General features: G+C 42.3%; 1 protein-coding gene across 2 annotated transcripts; it reads right to left on the bottom strand.

The window, feature by feature from the left end:
• Nucleotides 1-3274: 3274 nt before the first annotated feature.
• Nucleotides 3275-21261, bottom strand: GGPS1 (geranylgeranyl diphosphate synthase 1). 2 transcript variants are annotated; one of them, XM_084514107.1, is made up of 4 exons: nucleotides 21143-21261; nucleotides 18143-18259; nucleotides 8924-8994; nucleotides 3275-4409 (listed from the first exon to the last, which is right to left on the bottom strand). In XM_084514107.1, exons 2-4 carry the CDS (start codon nucleotides 18207-18209, stop codon nucleotides 3648-3650), a joined length of 900 nt encoding a protein of 299 aa, XP_084370233.1. In that variant the 5' UTR covers nucleotides 18210-18259; nucleotides 21143-21261; the 3' UTR covers nucleotides 3275-3647. The 2 variants fall into 2 exon arrangements, with proteins under 2 accessions (XP_084370233.1, XP_084370234.1); XM_084514108.1 differs by lacking the exons at nucleotides 8924-8994; nucleotides 21143-21261 and having other exon boundaries at nucleotides 18143-18261.
• Nucleotides 21262-21600: the final 339 nt, after the last annotated feature.

The following is a 21600-nucleotide window of genomic DNA, read 5'->3' as shown; positions in this document are numbered from 1 at the left end:
GATAACATTTAAGAATGCTTAAGCTCCTGTAAAACAGTCCTATTTCTACAGCCTGAACTAGATCACTACTTACACTAACCACAGAACGTGAAAACAGCTGGCTTTCTGTGGAACATGCACTTTGCTCAACATACTGATGTAGAAGAAAAATTAGCATCAGAGGTTATCAGAAAAAGCTTTATTAGTAACTGAAGTTACTGGAGATGCTTAATCTGTGTGTGTATTTATAATAAACATAAGAGATTTTCATAGGGTGGCATTTTAAAAAAAACACTGCAATGTTCACAGAGACCATGCCAGACCTCCTTCATGTTCCGTTCATGAACAGGAGCAGATACCATGCCCGTCACACCATACCTTATACACTCAACTATGAAATTCTCTAGATACTCTTGATGGCTTCTGAGGGAAAGGAAAATAATAATGCCCAAAGACCACACATTTCAAAGTATTTTTACTGTCTCAGAGTAATGAGTTCACGCAGTAGCCTTCACACATTTACCTAGAGGTAAGAGTTTGCATCTTTCCCACAAACAGTAATTACAAGGTTGCTTTACTAAGAGTTACATTAGCTGTAGGCATCTCCAGAGTAGGGCAGTGTTGAAGCAGAGTACAGAGAGAGCTTGCCTGGCTGCAGGAATAGAAACTTCTCAGTTCAGTCACTGAAACAATGTGAGACTTACAGAAAGAAACTTCACTGAGGTACTCAAAGTTTCAATATTCAGCTTTGAGGCTCAGTGTGGAAATGAGAGGTTGTGTCAGCAGCTGGCTGATGTGTACAAAGTTGCTCTTAGTGGGTTCATGGAGCAGCCTGAGCTCAAAGGGAAAGGCGGAAAACAAGCTTGTCTCCTGAGGAAGGTCCTGAAGAGATACCACGTTCATTATAATTGATGCAGGTAACGTCGACCATGTAAGAGGCAAAGACAGATGTGACATCCAACCCCTGAGAAATGCACTGACACCACTAAATGAATTCTGCAGCCAAAGACAACTCATGCTGCTTCAAGGCAGTTATTTACCTAACATGGCTAAACACCAGGAGCTTGTACCAGGGCCAATGCTGGAGAATATAGATGAGGATACAGCATCTCTTCTGGCACCAAATATAAAATCTGCCTAGACTATGCTTAACGATGCTTTACTGGCTTATGAAATGCAAGGGAAAGAGTCTGGCCTTTCCTGCTTCTGAATACATTAAGAAAAATCCTGAAAGGGTTTGATTTATTCTAGCCAAAGCGAAGAGCAAAATGCTCAGGAGTGGAGTATTGTTAAGATACACCCCTTCAGAAAATGCTTTCACTACTGGTATCAAAATACCAGACAGCATAGCAAGACAGACTTGCATGGTTTCTTGTTGGTCTAGCTGCCTTTTTTGGGGGGTACTTTTCTCTTCTTACCTTGTGGTTTAAAGGGCCCATAGCTGGAAAGCTTCCAGTGTACCTGCTCTTAAGTTAATGGATGCATGTTTTGGCAAGATACAGTATTAAATACTAGGAGGAGTTGCCAGAATAAACCAAAGAACTGACTACACAGCAGAAATCTTGGTAGAAAAAAGTTTTAAAATAAAAACTCCTACTTCATCAAGAAAGTTGGATTACACAACTATTTACATCCAGCAACTGAACAAAATGAAATGGCACTAAGTGCACTTTGCACTGTACATAGAGTCACTATATCCTAGTTGGCAGAAAGATGTCTTACACAGTAAGGCTAGGAGATTCTCCTGACAATGTTTTTTCATCTCTCCACTGTTGCAACTGATGTTGAATGGTGCTTAAAAACTCCTAAGACATGGCACAAAATAAGCATCGCACTTTGCTGCAGATAGTATTTTTCCAGAAAATACTAAGATTGCACAAGCTTACTACTAAGCACTACAAATTAAGAATGGAAATACAGTCACTGTCATTAATATTAAATAAAAAGATACCCTTCAAATTTAAGCTAGTCAGTCCTAGCAACCAGGCCCACTCAGTGAAAAGGCTACTTTCTGTGCTTAATCATAGGGCAGAGAGATCCCTCCCCAGCATGCAGATAAAATGTATAAGCTATCATCTATACCCACGTAATGTCTCTGACTAAAAGCAGTCATCCTGAATTTTTTCTTGCTTGATCACTCTTGGAAGACTCCCAAGGCTTGCCGAAGGAAGATGTTATAGCAGCCTTCTTCAGTTAGTTGGGTTGAGGTAATGACTCTCCCTGTTTTCCAGGTAGAGTAAGTGAACATACACACAGAACTACCCTTCAGCTGTTAGAAGCCAAGTACCTCTGGCCATATCTTCTGAGAGTGTGTTATCAGCTTGAAGACACTGCTGATAGCATCAGTCCCACCTTTGATCTGAACCTACATCACAGCAAAACCACGTCGCTGTGAAGACTAAAGAAACTGAACCTGGTTAAAGCCAGCCCAGCCAAAAACCAAACTTTTCTGTATGCGTGTACACACACGAGCAGAGATTTTTGTCACTTACCAGGCCACCCCCCTAATCTAGTTCTCAGTTCAATGCATGCATGCCTGCTTACATCATTTCAAAACCAACATTTAAGCAATTAACAAAACTGAAATGTTATTACAGCTTGTAAAACAAAATACCATACTTTGGTTTAACCAAAAGTTACAGAATTTGTCCCTACACAGAGACCTATAACATGCCTCTTGATACAAAATCAGAGCATAGATGTGGTATGAATTATGAATTAACTCCTGGAGAACCCCCCTCAATTAAAAACAGAGGTCAAAGACCTACACCAATCAGTGTCTTAAAGTTACCTGCTGTGAAACCTCATACCATTCCTAATAGCACCTTACTATGTTGCTTTTTGCAACAATCTTAAGCATATTACATGCTTAAGATCTAATGCATAGATTTAAGTCCCAGGCTACAAAATATTTGACAGCTTAAAAATCCAAAGCCAGGCAATAAAAGCTATTCACAACAGAGCTGGAACCAGTGGCAAATTCATGCTTTTCTGATGTGATAGAACATTCTCCCTAAGTTAAGCAGAATTCTCTATAAAGCTGACAGTTCAGTCTAAACATTACTCTCGCTTGGATAAAAAACATTTTCCACAATTTGTATTCCCCTGGAAGTATCCTCAGACACTGTACAGGATGTTCACATTAGGATTAAGTGAGGATCCATCTGATCTTCACAACTGTAGTTTATATTTACAATGCAACACTTGTACATGCATTCTGGTTGCAAGTATCTTTTGTTATTTAACATTGCCAATTTTGGTTTACTAGAACATTGCTTAAAAACACACAAGCCACTCAGGTTAATCAGATTAATTTAATATGGAATTTCAGGCAGAAACCTACAGTAGCCTGGTTGAATATGCACCATACTCTGAGAGTTTCAGGGCTGAAGTAACGCCAATGATTGTGTAAAGATCACACAGATTCATGACTTGTTTCAGTTCTAGTACATATGCTTTAACAAAGCCATCTGCAAGCAGTTACAATTAAGACCGTATAGATGATAGGATATATCACAATACTCAGAGGCCAAACTGGTTTCAACAGTAATTACTTGTGTTGCCACATTACAGGAGTTTTAAGTGAGACTGATTATCGCACCTTTCAGATAATCTAGTTATTTTCCCATTTTAAAAAGCTTCCATTCACCCCCCAAGAGATAAATTTATTAATTTTCAGTTTCTTTGAACATTTTGCTCAGCTGTTCAACTAGTGCTACAAGCTCAGGGTTTCCCCCTAGTGATTCAATTTGTTTATAGGCTTCAGATTCAAGCTCTTTTAACGTATTTCGAGTGTACTCAAATGAACCCACGTTTTCAAGGTAATGCACACAGTATTTTTTTATATCTATGTTTTCTGTCCTTTGGCGTAAAATGTTTTGCACCTGAGTACTTTCAGGTTTTGACCAAATCGCATGAATGGTTGGGAATGAGAACTTGCCCTCAGTTAAGTCTTCACAAAAACTCTTGTTTTCACTGTATTCTTTGGAGTGCAAGTTGGCATAGTCATCTCTTATCTGGAAGAAGAGACCGAGTGTGTTAAGAAGTGGTTTTAAGTCTTCTTTATAATTTGAGAAGAGCTGCATGAGGCCTACAGCCAATCCAAAGAGACCACCTGTCTTTTGTAGTACCATAGCTTTGTATTCAGCTTCTGTAGGACAGGTGTAAGTATCCCTCCAGTAAATATCCAGGCCTTGACCTTTATGGAGTTCCAGCAGCTGACGGGTAAAAACTTTAACAGCATCTGGGTGATTAAGGGTTAAAACCTTCTCTAAGCCAAGGAAATACACATAATTAGCACAGTTGATTACTGATGGAATTCCATAGATACTGTGAGCCACTGGAAAGCCCCGCCGTAGCTTTGAGTTATCTTCAATATCATCCACAAGCAGGCTTGCATTGTGCAACATCTCCGTCACTTCAATGATAACCTATTACAAAAAGAGAAAATTATTATCTCCCACTGCAACTTAACCTCCAGTTTTGAGGAGATTTTATTTACAATAGGAGAAGTTTTAAAGCATGATATTCTTTGTCACCAAGGCTCCCCATTAGACCACTTGTTCTTACTATTAGTTTTATGATTCACTTGATTATCCAGTTCGCCATTTAGTCCTGAACCACCAAATCTGATCACAGGAGCCACTATGTGAATGTATTCCCCAAAGTGTTTCCATGGACCTACTCCACTCTATTGTTGCTACAATACTAAAATAGGCCATGGTCTAGCAGCCATGCAGTGACATATTAGAAACATAAATAGAGCAAAGAAGAAACATGATGTTGTGACAAGTCTAGGTTTACTAATTTGAGATACGCAGCTTATTAGACTCAATAAGCTGTTCACAACATCAAGCTCGGGGCTGGCTATATGCAACAAACAGTAAGCCCTAACGGTTCCAAATCAGGACACTTCAACAAGAACTTGAAGCCTGCCTATGGTTTTCATTGCAGAACTCCTATGCAAGGAGCAGGTATGTTCAGCACCTGCTTAAATGGAAGTAAATTTAGGCATGTAAAACTGCATATGGTATAAACTCATTGCAAAAACATGTGACAAAGACATCATTTTGAAGCTACTGAGCCAGTCATACTTGCTAGCAACAAGCATTGCACTCAAGCACTCATCAGAACAACTGCTTCTAAAAACCATTAAGGCCATCATTAAATAGCAGCACACAGCTAGTGTGTTTGTACTTGGTGGGTGTTCTAGGAAGCATTAAGAGGGACTTTACTGCTGCAAGCACTTCTTCAGCAGCAAGCCACCTAGTGTTCAGTGACCACTGTCCCTAAAGGTTTTTAAACTGAAATCCTGCAGTCAAATTGTTTGTTTGCCCAAGATAACAACTGTAAGAACAAGCTACTTGAGCACTAACGACTCATGTAGGACTTAGAAGTGAGGACTACTTTGACCTGTAAAGGTACATTGCTGCCCACTAACTTTAAAGTCATGAAGGACAGAGTAATTATAAAAAGCAATTTTGCAATGCCTGTTTTTCTGAATATTGGCTTAGTCTATTATGTCATTTTCAGTACTATCAGGAAAGTTTCCCTATGAATTCATTGGACGAGCCTACTCTAGCATTTCTTGTTAGCCTATTTCATATTGCTTTCAGTTCTGTGAACTTCTGGAGCTTCTAGACATTTAAGGTTGAATTGAAGTAACTTTAATAGTGCTTCATAACTGTTTGAATTATCTTGTGAACTTTCATAAGGAAAAGCAGTGTCAGAAATGCTTTAAGGTTGGAAGTGAGGCAGGAAGAAGTTTAGACAGCAGAAAAAGCTTATTTCTAGAAGATATCAGGAAATGCCTGAGGAAATGAGTAAGACTGCTCTTCATAATGGAAGCAGAAGACCAACACAGAGCACTATGCTTTCTTACAACCCAAGCCCATCTAATCTGTGACCGCTGCAATACCACTTTCAACACCCAGATTTCTATACCTTCTTACCTGCAACAGCTTTAAGTTTTACATGGCCCTGTGCCAGGCCATTTCAGTGCTGTCTTAGAAGAAAGTCAATCTGACAGGTGCTGTATTCTCTAACTCAGAAAGCTGACGTGTCTCAGTGCAGCCTAAGATGAGCACTAAAGGATGCAGTAGGTAGAAAAGAGACCACGTGGCTGAGAAAATAGTAAAGTGATGGTAGCCTGTAGTAAAACTTACTACCAAGCAACAGTAGCCTCAACTGCATTCATCTAGATAAACAATATCAAAATTCAGATTTTTAATAGAATACAAGTAACTGGAAGGGAATCAAGCTGCTAGACAACTGGAAAGACTTAAAGTTACAAGAGATGTCAAAGAGGACATGCAGTCACCCTGACTTCAACAGCCTTATATTATTAAAATGAGTACAATTATAGACGAAAGCACTAACAATTTCAGCAAGAGTCAAAGATGACAGGGTCTTGTTTTTGTCCTGAGGTTATTTAGAGAATCACAAACCACTTAAGTGGTAAAACAAACATTAAAGCATCAGTTTTCTTTATAAAGATAACTAAAACAAGTGGTCGAAATTTTCAATAATGGTTACATGACTACCTGTTTACAAGTGACAGGTAGAATTGGTTACTTCTGTTCACACCGTGGTACTGCGGCTTTAATTATCTATGGTGCTAGAAAAACAACAAACACTCATCATCACTGGTGCTCAGCAAAAGGGTAAGAGGCTATAACTGCAGACTGCAGTGCAGGAGATTCCAGTAGGCCGTAATGGAAAACTTATCATGAAAGGGATTCAGCACTGGAAAAGGTGCCCTGAGAGGCTGCAGAGTCAGATTTTTCAAGACTCAGCAAGGCTCTCAGAAGCCTGAAGCAGATATGGAACAAGTCCTTCTTAGAGCAGGTTTGACCTGGATAACTACCAGAGATTCCTGCCAATTTGAATTTTGATCTATGATTTCAGACTAAACCCATGCATACAAATACACAGGTTGCTATAATACATTTGTCTAGCTGGAAACCAGAATAAATCTGGCTAAAGAGTTATATGGATAGATTGGGTTTGTGTGACAAGAGCTTGGCAGCATGAGGGCTGCAGGGGTGGCCTCTGAGAAGTGCCAAGGACCTGCCCTATGGTAGGTAAGAGCCAGCTCCAGCTGGCTCCAAAAGGGATTCAACCATAGCTGAGCCAACAAATGATGATGCTTGTGCTTATGGCAGAACAGATTTAAGAAGGGGAAAAAAAACTGCCATGCAACAGCAGCTGGAAGTGAGAACCACCCTGCAGACCCCCAGGTCAGTGCAGCAGGAGGGCAGGAGGTGCTCCAGGCACACAGCAGCAGTTCCCCTGTGGCCTGTGGAGAGGTCCCTGGTGGAGGAGGCTGTCCCCCTGCAGCCCATGGGTCCCACATGGAGCAGATCTCCATGCCGCAGCCTGTGGAGGAGCCCCCGGTGGAGCAGGTGGATGTGGCCTGGAGGAGGCTGCGGCCCATGGAGAGCCCCCGGGCCGGAGCTGCAGCCTGTGGACAGGAGCCCACGCAGGAGCAGGGGGTCTGGGGGGAGCTGCCGCCCACCCGTGGGGGACCCGTGCTGGAGCAGTTTGCTCCTGGGGGAGGGATGGACCCCGTGGGACGGAGCCGTGTGGGAGCAGTGCTTGGAGAGCTGCTGCCTGTAGACAGCCCCCACAGGCTCAGTTCAGGAAGGACGGCATCCCGTGGGAGGGACCCCATGGGGAGCAGGGGAAGAGAGGGACCATGAAGGAGCGGCAGATGATTAAGTGTTACGGACTGACCACAACCCCCATTCCCCTGTGCCACTCAGGAGGAGGAGGCAGAAGATGGATGGGGGGGAGAAGGTAATTTTAGTTTGCTTTTAGTTTCTCACTGCTCTAGTCTGTTAGTAACAGGCAATAAATTATGTTATTCTCCCTACACTGAGACTGTTTTGCCTGTGCAGATAATAGGTGAGCAATGTTCCTGTCCTGATCTCAGCCCTGGAGCCCTTTTCCATTGCATTTCTTTTCCTCTTCCTTTTGAGGAGGGTAGGAGTGAGAGCACAGTTGTAGTAGAAGTTAGCTGTCCATCAGGGTGAAGCCATCACAATGGACAAGGCTGGAAAAAATAAGATTACTAGGAGACTAATGCAGCTTCTTCCTTCACTGTTTAAATTACTTAAGCCATTTTGCTACTCAAGGACTATGAAGTATCACACAAGCAACTGTAAAGAGGACTCCTTCAAACACTAATGGCCTGCCTGACCATTAATGAAATTAGCTAGGGACCAGGTAAGTGTCAAAAAAAACAACAATGGAAACACTACCAACCATCATAATTCGTTACTTTAATTACTTACATTACCTTGGATACAGAGTACCTTCTGCACCCTAAATAAGCCATTTGGCAAAACTATAGTTGAAGCAAAAGAGGAATTTCACATTTTAGAAGTCAGTGTTTAAACACACAGCTATACATCTTGCACAGATCTGTCCAACAGAGGGAAAAAAAGGAATATTCCTGGTCAAATGGTTCTCAATATAGAGTAAGGACTCTAGACTATGTAAGAAGTCCACCTAAAAGTCCAAAACAAGTGGTTTATAAAGTTCACTTGACTGCTGGCTTTGATGTTCTTGTATCAAAATAGCAAGAGCTTATTCTCAATCACTATGTGTAGTTTACAAGGTAACCATCTAGGTTCTTTCATAAGTCATGGAAAACTCATTGTTAATAACCACAGTGGGTAACAATAGCAACTGCTCATCCACAACTCAAAAGGTTGAGCACACTTGAAAAGCAGTGACTGTTCTACACAAGACAAACTGTGGAAATTTTTTCTTTAGTGTTCCACCACAGCCAAAGCTTTGCACTAGTTATTTTGCTGAAGCTGTACGTTATATTTGGAAATTATGTAGCATAAATTATCAGAAGACTTAAACACGTTAACAACAATGCTATTGATATTCTTTGCAGAAAGATAACAGCCCTTTAAAAATAATTAGTGAGTACCTGTATCTTATCTTCTGGAACGTTCAGCCAGTGATTAAAGGCCTGTGACAGTTTGGTTCTCACTTGCTTACCTACAATGAGAAAAAAAACACAAATCACATGAAGTTCATTATTAGACAACAATTTGAGTTACGAACTGTAACTGATTTGAGAGCAGTAAGCTGATAAGCATGACCACTTGAAAGGGTAAAATACATTACAGTAAGTTTGTAGCTTGTTTTCTTCATTGTATAAACATTAAAACTCAAGTTGCTGATTGTTGGTAGCATTTCACAACAATGTACATAAACAATGCTATAAAGCAGGTATTTACATGTTACTATTTAGTTTTGGCTGTTTAATTAAAGTGATCTTGAGTCTGAGTCTGTCAGTAACCTGTATGGATCAGCTTGCTACCTCTGAAAGCAAGTTTGCAAGTTTACCTAGTCTGCCAGGCACATTGACTTTGTGTAAGATTAGAAAGTTTGAAAAAAAATTTTAAAACTATGATTCATTATTTGTTCAAGATGTGTACTTGCTGAATATTTATTTCCTCTCCGTTATCAAGTCTTTCTACTGTAGTGCTCTTCATCTGCTACTGACTTTGTAAAGATATAGTGACATGTGACATACTTACTAAATAACTCTAAACAACCTAGTTCTGAACAGAACTTTCCAAGATTTCAGACATTTATCTTATACTCTAAAAGTTCACCTATTCATAACGGGATGTTCTGCTTTTGCTAACTCTAGTTTGGCAGAGAACCAGGCAGCCACCTATTTCAGAGAAACAACAGACAAGATTACAAGTACAAATTTGGTATTAATGTAAGTATTACTGTTCATTCCAGATAAATTTTACCTGAAGGAGATGATTTTTAAAGTAAGTTAACCCATGTTAACAAGTTAATCTTGCCTATAAATTATCGATGCCAGCTTTCTTTAATAAATTGCTAAGGGTTGTGTACAAATATTTATCCAGTGTGTTTATTGATCTTTACTGAACAATTTCATATTGATCAGTCACTCTCTACCCACACAGGCCTTGCAGCTTCAAACTTTAAGAGGGCTCAGCTGAGCTTCAGATCTTCAAGTAACAGCAAAACGTGTTGACACAGAGAACTTGCATACATAGCTTGTATCAACAAGGTTTCTGGAAGCAGTTTCCAACAAACCTCAAAGCAGTGCAACCTAGATAGCGGGTTCCATATTACTCCAAGACCTACTGAGAGACATAACCCAGGAATGATTCCGCAATATCAGCGCTCACGTTAATGATGCCATCCTGCCCACAGCACTGAAGAAGTTGCAACATCTGAATCCTTCCCCAAGGCTTCTCTGTATTGCTGTGTGACCAGCACATACAGAACAGAGTAACTAATGTGGATAGATTCTCTCACAATCATATACTGTAGAGAAATCAGAAGGGATTTCTCCTCTTCTATCACACCACCAAGATCTAAGCAGCAGGTCTGTGGTTTGGGTTCTACAGTGGGGGGTGGTAACCATCCTCATTTGCTCAAAGGGCTTCAATTTTTGCTTGGTTCTCAAATAGGTGTTCACTATTTCCTAACAAAAAACAAAAAGTGATGGTGACAGATGTGACTAATGAAAAAGCATTTATTTCCCAGGAGCTCTGGCTTATGGCTGTGCCCTATGGGAAGGGGCACTTTTACCCAGACACACACTGCCTTTGGCTCACATTCTCCATTTCTGTTTTCTCTGTTCAGTTTTAAATACTAATAGCTTTTTGCAGGAGGGAGGGATTACTTTGTTTCTGAAACAGCACAACAGATATCTTCAGTTTCTCATGCCAGACTTATTCTCTATCAGGACAATAAGTATCTAGTTCTATTTTTTAAACCTGTGCATTTAAATCAATAATTCACTGACTTAAGTTCACCATTTTAACATGGGTAACCGGAGCTCAAGTTTGAATGCAAAATTAGAGTAGCACCCAAGAGTTTTAAAATATCTTACATTAGCTAAGCACCATCACTAGTTCAAGTTAAAACTGCTTCTGACAGCAATAGCTCCTGCAGATGTCAAGGATTTGAAATACTACCAACATTCAGACTTTGCTCCTCTTCTTTCCTTCCCACCCACCATGTGGGTGGATCAGATTTTGGCCTAATCCGTTCCTTGCCTTACTGCATATTCATGACCACCAAATACTGCACAAAGCAGGGTCAAGACTCCCTGCATCCAAGGCTCAACTCATGCAATTAAAAAAAAAAAAGTTAACTGAAGAGGAAATAATCACTCAAGTATTGAATGTAACTGTTACAGACATCTGCCAAATTGTACAGCTTGCCAGGTAAGCATAAACAAATATTTTAGTACATCCATAAGGAAAACTAGTCAGAGATAATATCACATTAAGAAAGCATACCTCATCTACAGCTGGTTACTCACTTCTGGATTAAGGAAAAAAAAGTAGCTGTTGCATCAATATAAGCATTAGGCAACTTAATTCTGTTTTTCTAAATACATTTCCTAGAAAATACACTTACGGAGAGCTAGATACTCAGTAACAAGTTTTATTTCATCATGAGGTACATAACTACTAGCATGTAATCCAAATGGACTGTTAATATATACACAGTGGATTTGGCCATTTAGCTCCTCAGTGTAGACTGCATTTGAATTGTTAGACTTGTCTGCCCTGTTCTAGCGAGGCTGTCTAGACACTGACTATTAAAGGAAAAGAACACTATCTATATAGCGAAGCATTAATCTTTTCTTTTACAGGTGCAGATTTGCTTTTGTGAGCCCCATTATTGCTTCATAAATGCTACTGTATCTTGTTCTGAAGTCGATCCTAGCAGGTCTATTTGATGTTACAGCAATTTTCCATATGCATGTTTTATGCCTACAGTCACACTATGATGACAAGAGACCAAACCCCTTCAACACTTCATGCAGTAAGACTCCATTCTTGGCCTCCAGCCCTCCCTTCAGACTAGATGGCCTATAGATGCGAGGACAAAATTAGATGGCGTAAAACTTAACACCACCATAATTACTCATTTTCCACTGTTATGCATCACAACCCCCTTGACTAGTCTAAGCAGACTCTTGTACAACTGAAGACTATCCAGATCTAGCTTCCAAAAATTCTTCTAGCTACTGTATTCAGCCATAATTATAGACAGTACTGCAACAGCTTTTTAAACAAATTTACGCTAAATGCACTGTTTGATCTGCTGAAGATCCCAATACCACCCCAATCAAGCAAAAACTATGCAAAACTTGTTTTCTCATTAGTAATGTGGGGTGGAAAACAAGATAGGAAAAAATATTTCAAACCTAATAGCCCCACTCTGACAAGATAGGTAATTTATATTACAATAATTTATAGGGATAAGAATGTCAAGTCATCATCCTAGAAACAAAGATTCAGTTAAATTAGAGGGGTCACACTGAGGACAATCCCTCCCACCTATTTAATCACATAAGAGAAGCTTCTCCAGAATCAGACTGGCTACACATGTGTTTATATCTACATGATTGTTCTCCTGATAGAGCACAGACCCAGAGCTCATAGACCTCCTGCTCCGGACAGGCTGCTGATCAGTATTTCTTTACACATGCTGCATTAAAGTGACCTCAAACTGTGCCCTTAAGGCAGCACCCCCACTTAGAGTGAGGGTATGTGAAACAGATCGAACAGCATGGGGAAGAGCAGAGGGACTATTAACCTAGCCCTCATTAGAGCCTCACTAAGCTAATTCAACTCATTACCCCAGCAGAAAGCTGACTGCTTTTTGCTAGGCTAGCTTTCTGCCAGCCTTATGTACTGAGTCAGCTTCTAAAGCAGGTCTGCCAGAGTTAGTACAGGCTAAGCAGCAGATGCTGAGAGCTGGGGGAAAGGGGCAGCACCCTTATGGATGAAGCAAGCTATTATATTACCTCAGCTGTATTGTGCACTTCCATGTTTAGCTCTGTCCTCTGATGGGTTAGGGCTAAACGGGTCCCTGACCAGACCTCCCCACACAGCTAAACTGCAGCCAGCACACAGGCAAAGAGAGCAAGCCCATCCCTTTAAACCTGGGCAGCCACTTGGGACAGATCCCAGCCCCTGCAGGATTGTCTAGCTTAAACTCCCACCCCATTCAAAATAGGGTTAACTAGTCCAAGGCTGCGATTCTGCTTTTTGCCTTGTTTCCTCCTCTCACAATCCTGAATGCCACCATCCCGTGGTCACTGCAGACACAGCTGCCCCCAGCCTTCACATCCCAACCAATTCTTTGTTTTCGAAGTGTCAAGTCCAGCAAAACGCCTTCCCTCACCAACTCGTCAGTCCTTGATGCATTCCAGAAACCTCTGGGATTGCCTTAGTGCATTGCTTCTTCTACTAGATATTGAGGTAGAAGTCTCTCATGAGGACAAGGGCCTGCGAAGGAGGCTCCTTCCAGCTGTGTGGAGGCTTCATCTACTTCTTCCTGATCAGATGGCCTATAACACAGACCCACCGTAGTGTCACCCATATCAATCTGCCCTCTGACCTTGAGCCTGTTGAGGGATTATGGGTTAATCTAACCCAAGGCAGAACTCTGTGCAGTTCAGTTGCTCTTTCACATAAACAGGCAATTCCCATTCTTTGCCATCCCAGCCTTTCTAGACAGTCCATATCCACCTGCAGCTCTCCAGCTATTCCACATCCAATATCCCAATGAAATCACAGGCCTGCAGCTTCATGCAGACATCTAACTTCTCCTATTTATTCCACATGCATTTGCATACAGGCACTTGAGAGTCACCCAGTCCTACAGATTCCCTGGTAGGAGTGAGAGCTTCCTGCATCACACTGCCCTGTTATCACTTCCTTATTTGAATGCACACATCTGGGGTGGACTTCTGTCAGCTTTGTTCTGTTAATTACAAAGTCTCTTGTCCACATCAGATTATACCCTTTGCTTGCCAGTTCATCACTTCCTTGATTTATTTTGGGTACTCTTATTTAAATTGAAGTGATAATGGAAGAATAACTTCTCATCAGGTCAGTCAGCCAGTGCCAACTCAGGTTGGTGGATCCCACCTCCTCCTAGTAGTCCTCGATGCACAAAAGGAGCCCCATGATCATAAAACCCAAATCCCTGCTGTTAATGTCAACAGTGTGACTAACTGGTTGTTAACAGAAAGGATCGGCTTATTCTTCTTGAATATGAGAGGAGGGGAGAAGAGCTTAAGGAGAAAAAAAACCAAACACTTGGTCTCCTATGCCCATCCCTCACTCCAAAAGCCATGTAGTCGTGTTTGATAAGCCCCACATGTCCCCAGCTATATCCACTGGTTCTCAAATGGAAGAGGCACAGGGTTCAGTAGCCTTAGGACGAAACACCCCTTGGTATTCTCTCCAGAACATCCCTGACCCAAGCTGTCCAGAAGCAGCATGCCTCTGGAAGGTAACAGAGGAACAGCAGCCTCCCCACTACTGGCACTTGCTGTCAGCCTGGAGCTGTGCCATACACAGATCTAGCCATTTGTTTTCTTCTGGTGCACTAAACTTACCTGACAATTGCGTATCTTCATGATGAACAGGAATCTTTCCTGGTGCCAGAAGCCATGAGCTCCCAGCTTTCACCATTGCACAAGCCTCCATTTTCCAACCTGTTATGCACTCTTCTTGCCCCTCCTTCAGTGCATTCAGGGTCTTGAACCTGAAGGACCTTCAAAGGATCCTGCCAATCTAATTATCTCTAATGCTGTGCAGCCTGCTGACCCTCTTCCACTGCTGATTTGCTTGGTGGAAGCAAATTTGACCATTATATATCTTTTGGGGGCTGGAACAGTACTTTCTCCTGGCCCGGTGGGATTCCTAGGCATCTCTGCAGTACAAGACCTGGAGAGATGCCACCTCCCTCAGGAGCACAGCCCAGATTGAGGCTGCTGATGTGTAAGGTGCATTTGTTCCACTGGTAAAGATGATGCCCTGTGGCACATCACCACCATTCCTAAGTGCGTGTACCATGTTCTCAGTTTCTAGTCTCCTTCTACATGAACTGCTGCGCAGAACTACATCTGTTGGCTGCCTGTTAGCTCTATTCTCTTTTAGAGGAGATCAAAAGAGTGAAAAATAGATGCTATTAAAAAAAAAATCTGTTTCAGTACATTTGAGAGGCTACTGTCAAAGTAAAGTATCACCTTCGTCTTGCTACTGCTGCTTCAAAAATCCTTCACCAAGCTGGTTAAGTTCAACAACTGAGCAGAAAAATATGAAAAAAAGACCAAAAGCCAGTCTTGATTGTTTAGCAAGCCAAGTAAGCCCAGGAAAGACTGAAGCCAAGACCAGAGCAATGCACATGAAAGGGAAGATGAAGAATTGTGAATAGGATTGGAATCTATCCTTTTCAATAGCAAGCCCATATGCTCCTTAGGGCTGCAAAAACAGCTACTGCTGTTAACTTAGCTACTCCGAGATGAAAGATTCTTCCTCATCTGCGTGAATTTAAGGCAAATCACATTATTGGCATTTGTGAAATTTATTTCTGCTTATTGCACTTTGTTTACCCAAGTAAAGGGCAGAATAGTAGACTCAGAGTATGGCAATTTTATGTTCTACTACTGAAATATTTTACAAGAAAAGTTACTGTTTCAAGATGTATGCTTCTCCCAGGCACTAAATTCTGTTAATTAATGTTTATTCTATCATTAGGATACTAACCGTTAAAATTGCAACACAAAAAAAAGACTTAAGCCCTGTAATTTTTCTAGCCTAGTGTCATAAACCCAAGCTTGTATGTTCCTTTAACTTCTAAGTATCACCTCAGTTACCATTAAAATCCTATTTCATTAATGGCAAGCAGAATAATCAAGTTTCTCTTTTTTGAGAGATTAACCCTTAACATAAGAGCTTGTATTCTTACACTACAGGCAACATTAGCAGACATTTTTCAAACCATCTCAATACAGTTACACAATTCTTGTTTATGTAAGAGTTTTGATATGCATCTAACTTCAAGTTTTCACAGGTTACTAAACCACTTGGAGACTGTGTTTTTCAACTGGTCCTACAAGATAAGCAACTGGATATATTGAAGGGCCATAATTGTACATATCTGACTGAACTGAGCTTTCTCCAGAAGCCTCTCAGAGCTCCAGGTGATCCAAGAGAGAAACAGCTCTTTGGCATCACCCTTGTGCCATGCCACAAACTGGACAAAAGATAACTATTCTGCCTGCCAAGTTTTCCAGCAGATTAGGTGATTGATGCTACCTAATCATCTGGTTAGTGAGCTGAGAAGTGGCATGAGTTAAGATGCAGGAGAATACTGCCAGAAGGAAGATGGAATTAAACCTCCTCTTTCAGCAAAAGCTTGTTAGATTAGCTCAGGCATCTCATCTGGGCTCCACCCTAATTATGAACTGCTAGCATATGCCTCATTTTTCCCTTCACCAAGCATCGGTGCTCATACTGATGCCAAGGCTCACACAAGTAGCTGGCTCCTACTGATCTGTGTTTGGCATAGCTGACTTAGGGCAAAGCCAACATTTCAAAAACCAGTCAACATCCAGCTATATGATTGTGAACACTTACTGCTTCCACTGTTACTCCATAACAGCTTTCCACAGGCACGCGACATTTACCTGTCTACCTTAGGAGAACTCTCCCATTCCAAATTACACCACCATTCCTACATGGTGTATCTTGTCTCTCACCTTCCCCAAAACATAAATTCACAAGAGATCAACATGTTTCAGCAGACAGATTTATGATATTTTAGCAGGACAGGACAAAGTGCTTGCACCGTTCATCAATATAAGTCTATAAGCCATCAAGATAGAGTGATTAGGATTGAACACACCATGAAGTACAGGAGTTCAGCCACAGGAACGAAGGTGGGAAGGTTAAACCAGATGCATCATGTAAGTGAAAGCTAATTGAAGAGCTATTAGTCAAGCACTTATGCCTACAGGAGGTTGTTTTCTTTGTCTTGACACTTTTTTTTTTTTATCTTGTGCATATTTGCTACTAGGTAGCTGAGCTTTCTTTTCCAGCAGCTACAATTTCTTAAAAGGAAAAAAAAAAAGCAGCTAAAAACACAGAGGGGTTATGATATACCATGTTTATGTCAGATAAACAAACTAAAGAAAAACCCTCCTTTAAGATGGTGATGGAGAAGTTTCTTCAGGACCAGCTCTTAGAAAGCTCTCTGGAATATCATAGATTGATTCTCAAATAAGTCTTCTAGCAAAATCACCACCCAGTTTCACATAACAAAATGAAAAATACTGTGAGGAAACAGGAAAAACTTTCTGGCATTATCAAAAGGAGTGTTACTGCCAAATTCTTTCCTTCTCTACTTTTTCAACTCAAGTAGTACTAGCTGCCAAGAACATGCAATCATTAACGTAGACAAGATGCTCGTGATATTTGTAAAGATGAATAATGAACTTCAATATGCATGGGTTAAAGACCCACCCTGCTGATAATATAGGTCTTGTTGCAGATGTACAAAGCCAGTTAGTACTGTACCTGTGATTAGTTACGCTGTTTGCCTAGACAGGTCTCCTATCCCCAGTCAGATATCATTTTGGTCAGGGTTACTTTCCTTAAATACTTACCAAATTTTGCATATTTGTTAGTTCCCCCAGTATTTGATACAAGCTGGGCAGAGCCTTCTAGTTGGCATGCCTATACATTAATTCTCTCACAAACTGCCTCCTCCATTCTGCTAATATAGCTGCTATTCAAGAAAAGAAACTTTATCTCAATGTGTTGCTGGTGACCTAACACCAGACAGGGACTGGCAGATTCTCTGGTAAGTGAAGCAACCCAGAGACAGCCAAAATCAGCCCAAAACAAGCCTGGCTCTACACATACCAGGGTGAAGACATAACATAAAAGAAGCTATTTAAAACATATACACACAATCCATCAAGCCTAGTACAGTAAGCAGATGAACTTTGGGCTGGCAGTGTTTCACTCTTCAGAAATGGAATCAAGTCTTCAGTGCTTGCCCAGTCCCAGTAAGTCAGCGACTCTGAATGGAAGACAGAGCAAATGCAAGACAACTATCTGTGCTCTAACAGACAGGCTCAGCTGCCACTGTACCAGTTTCACCAAAAGGACAATTTCACCAGAGAAATAAAAACAAACTAACACTTTTTCAACAGTTTTAATTAATTGTGACTCCACAAATGAAGAATGGATAAACTTCTTGGCATATATTTCCTAGGAAAGAAAAAGATGTTAGAAAACAATTTTGATATTTAAAAGAGTAAAAGCAAACTTGCCTGGTAGTTGAAGTAAATACTGGTATGGCTCTAGGATTCTTTTAGATGTTTCATCGTTCCCATCCATGTCTTTATTTGATAAGAGGTAGTTCACTCTTAAAGAAAGGGTTGTGAACACTATTTAAATGAAAAAAAAAAAAAAGTTGAATTAACAAAATAAAGGAGCATACAAATATAAAAAGTCAATGACCTCTAGGCTAGGTGCATGTGCTACAGTTTTGAACATGACAGTGACTACTACTTTTACTATACAAGAAGTTTCCCGGATGGCATTTAGACGAGAAGCAAGCATGTCTTAAATACAGCTTTCTTTAATTATTCATGAATAGCTTAAGCCAACTCCTAGCCTTTTAGCTTACTTTGACTTTTGTACATATTAGAGGGCTCAGACGACAGACAAATACTTAAAACATCAGCATTCACAACAATGGAGCTCCACCGTAAGGAGTTAGAGAAGACATTCAGTATATACAAAACCTCATACAACTAATAGGATTAGACCTCCCTGTGCTCTTTCACCACGGGAAAACGCAGATGCCTAAGAGCAGAAGCTACACCTTACTCCAAGGCAACCTAAACAAGCTGAGCACTAGCTTGAGCCTTTTGACAGGTTCCTTCATCACGATGGATGTTTTGGAGGACAGGAACACACTGCTTTCCTACTAAGCACACAGACATCTGCACACACTTTCCCATATACTATATACATCACACTCTCACAGAAAATCTTTTAAGATCCACTCCCTTCATAGCTCAACAATTATCTATTGATTGTTTTTTAGTTCACATCCTTATGGTCATCCATATTTGCATTTTTCCCCCAGACTGTTTTCTATAATGGATTCTCTCTCCTTTCACCTCTAGCCTTCCTTGCTGCACTGCAGATACAGCAGCTCAAAACAATTCTTCTAATGTCATTTTAAGACAGGAACTGCAGCAGTAGCGTAACGTCTCATGCTACTTCAGCATCATTTCTTAGCTGTTTAGCTAGCATCCAGGAAAGAACGCATTTTTCCCTCCTCTTGGAGCAATTAAGTAGTTTTGTAAGTTACCAATAAAAATAATTATTTTAAAGTGACTTTAGAAGTACAGACTGGTGCATTTTTAACATTGGTACATTAAGAGGAGTGGCTGATACGAGTGAAATACAGTATATTCCACTCTCAGAGTCCAGCAATAGGTTTCCCATCAACAACTCAAAGGATCAGTATTAAAAGTTATCACTTCCTCTTAAGCTACTTAGACCTGGTATTCCTCAACACTCAGGAGCTTTCCCTTCCAGTGGCAGCTCCATCAGTTCCTGTCTTTGGGTCCCATTCCCACCCTCTGGACCCACAAATATTTGTAGCAGTACAAACTTGGGAACTAATCTGCATAAGTAACTACTTGCAAAGCTTAGGCTTGGATCAACTCCTTTATCTGGTTCGCTGCATATGTTAACCCAATTTATCAACACTTCAGGGGCAAGAAATGCTATTTAAGCACACGCAGTTGCTACTGCAATCCTTGTAAGACAGGACCTTTCTGGAAAGCTTTGCAGTTCCTTAGCAGTAACACCACAATAAGAATTACAGCCTTCCCATCTTACCCCATGGTGTGCCAGCACAACAGGCTGTCAGGCCACAATAATCAAAGCTGGGCTTATCTGACACCCTCAGCTCCCTGTTGTTCCTACCTTACTGGTACAGCTCCAGAGACAGGAACTGCTTTCAAGCTAGGGCTGCCACTAAGAACACCAGCTGTAAAACTGCACCCTACACACCAAGCATAAGTCTCAAAGGATTTCAGTGAGGAAGTGAAACAAAAAATGCTCATCACAGCCCATCCCCAGACGTTCTAAGGAGAATAAGATGCTCATAGAGTTGGATATAGAGATGCTATCAAGTTAGCCGCCCTCCCGTGACAATTAATCATCAAAAAGCCACAGGGAGGGTTTAGAACTGAAAGTGCTCAGCTAGGGGAAATGTTGGGGTTGAATTCCTTCTGTGTGAGGGTTTTCCACTAACACTGAGCCTACAAGGGTTGGGCAGTTAGCACACATTGTAGCAGCACAAAACAAAGAATGTGAAGATTACTCACCGGTCATTGCCCTGACAAACTTCTTAGAAGTAAATGTTAGAGCTCTTCCTCCCCCCTCAGGGAACGAGGAGGTTTCTTCCCTGTCCATAGGGCACTAACACAGTACTCAAAAATCCCCATCCAACTGAAAACTGACTAGCATCACACAGCAAACTTCCAGGCACTACTAACAGGAATCCTCCCAAACGCTGCTCATTGCAAGATAAATTAATCAGGCACTTGTCCCACAAATGCCAAAACTTTATCATTGTTATGATTAAAGCAGAAAAGCATTACAGCTTACTGTTGAGCTTCATTTTTTGTTTTTAAATAGAGCAAAAAAAGGCCTGCCAGTGGTGGCAACTTGAAACCACGGTGGTCAAGCTTTCCTGGGCTGTTATGCTACCTGAAAAATGACCTAAGGAAGTTACTGTAAGAAAAAGAAGAGAGGTGATCCCTCATAAGAGGGATCTAGACGTCTAATGTACCCACAGAAACAAGGACGGTGAGGAGAACTGCCCCAAAACTTATAGGAAGAAGGGAAACTCGATGAAGACACCTAAATGAAGGCACCCACAAAGGTCTATATGGCAGAACACCATCAAGTATGAGCCTGTGCGGAGAGCAGAAACATCACTGAAGCTACCACGCTTAACACACTTGGTACGGAGGGCTCCTGCCCGAAGGGCTGCCCAGCTCCCCGCGGGATTTCAGCAGCCGCAGAAACTTCCCTGGAGCTGCTCCCAGCCGCCGCTCAGCCCCTCCTGAGGGGCAGGGGAACCGCAGGCCCCCAGCCGCCCCCCCCAGGGCTCCGCGCACCGGCTCGGGGCTCCCAGCGCCATCTTAGGGCGAGAGAACCCCCCGGGACCCCCCTCCCGAGCCGCCGCCGCCAGCCCCGGCTCCCCGCAGCCCCCGGAGCGCCCCCCGCTCCCCGCCGCTCACCTCAGGCCGCCGCCAGCCCGCGCAGCCCCGCCCGGCCCGGCCCGGCGGGAGGGAGGCAGCGCTGAGGGAGGGGGGGAGGCAGCACCGCCCCCTTCCGCCCCGCCGGGCGCCACCTTCGCCTCTTGGGGGAAAATGCGCCACCGGAGCCGCACCGCGCATGCGCCGGCCCAGCCCCCTCCTGCCATTAGCATTCGGCTGGGGCCCCGGCCCCGCGCGGCGGCGGCGGCGCGCGGTGCGCGCTGGGATGTGTAGTCCGCGCCGGGAGCGCGCTGGCTGAGGGAACCCGGGGAGGGAGGCGCGGGGGGACTGCGTTACCCGTGAGCCTCCGCGGCGCCGAGTCTCAGTTTCCATAGAAGTGGAGAAAAATGACGTCAGTATTTCCGACGCGGCGGCCAATGGGGCCGGGGGGGGGGCGGGCCGTGCGGGCCGCGGCCCAATGGAGGTGGGCGGGGAGAGGG

This window comes from Aythya ferina (assembly GCF_964211825.1).
Source record: "Aythya ferina genome assembly, chromosome: 3".
Lineage (NCBI taxonomy): Eukaryota > Metazoa > Chordata > Aves > Anseriformes > Anatidae > Aythya > Aythya ferina.
The sequence above is the reverse complement of the archived record's forward strand: the minus strand, read 5'-3'. Positions and strand labels throughout refer to the sequence as shown.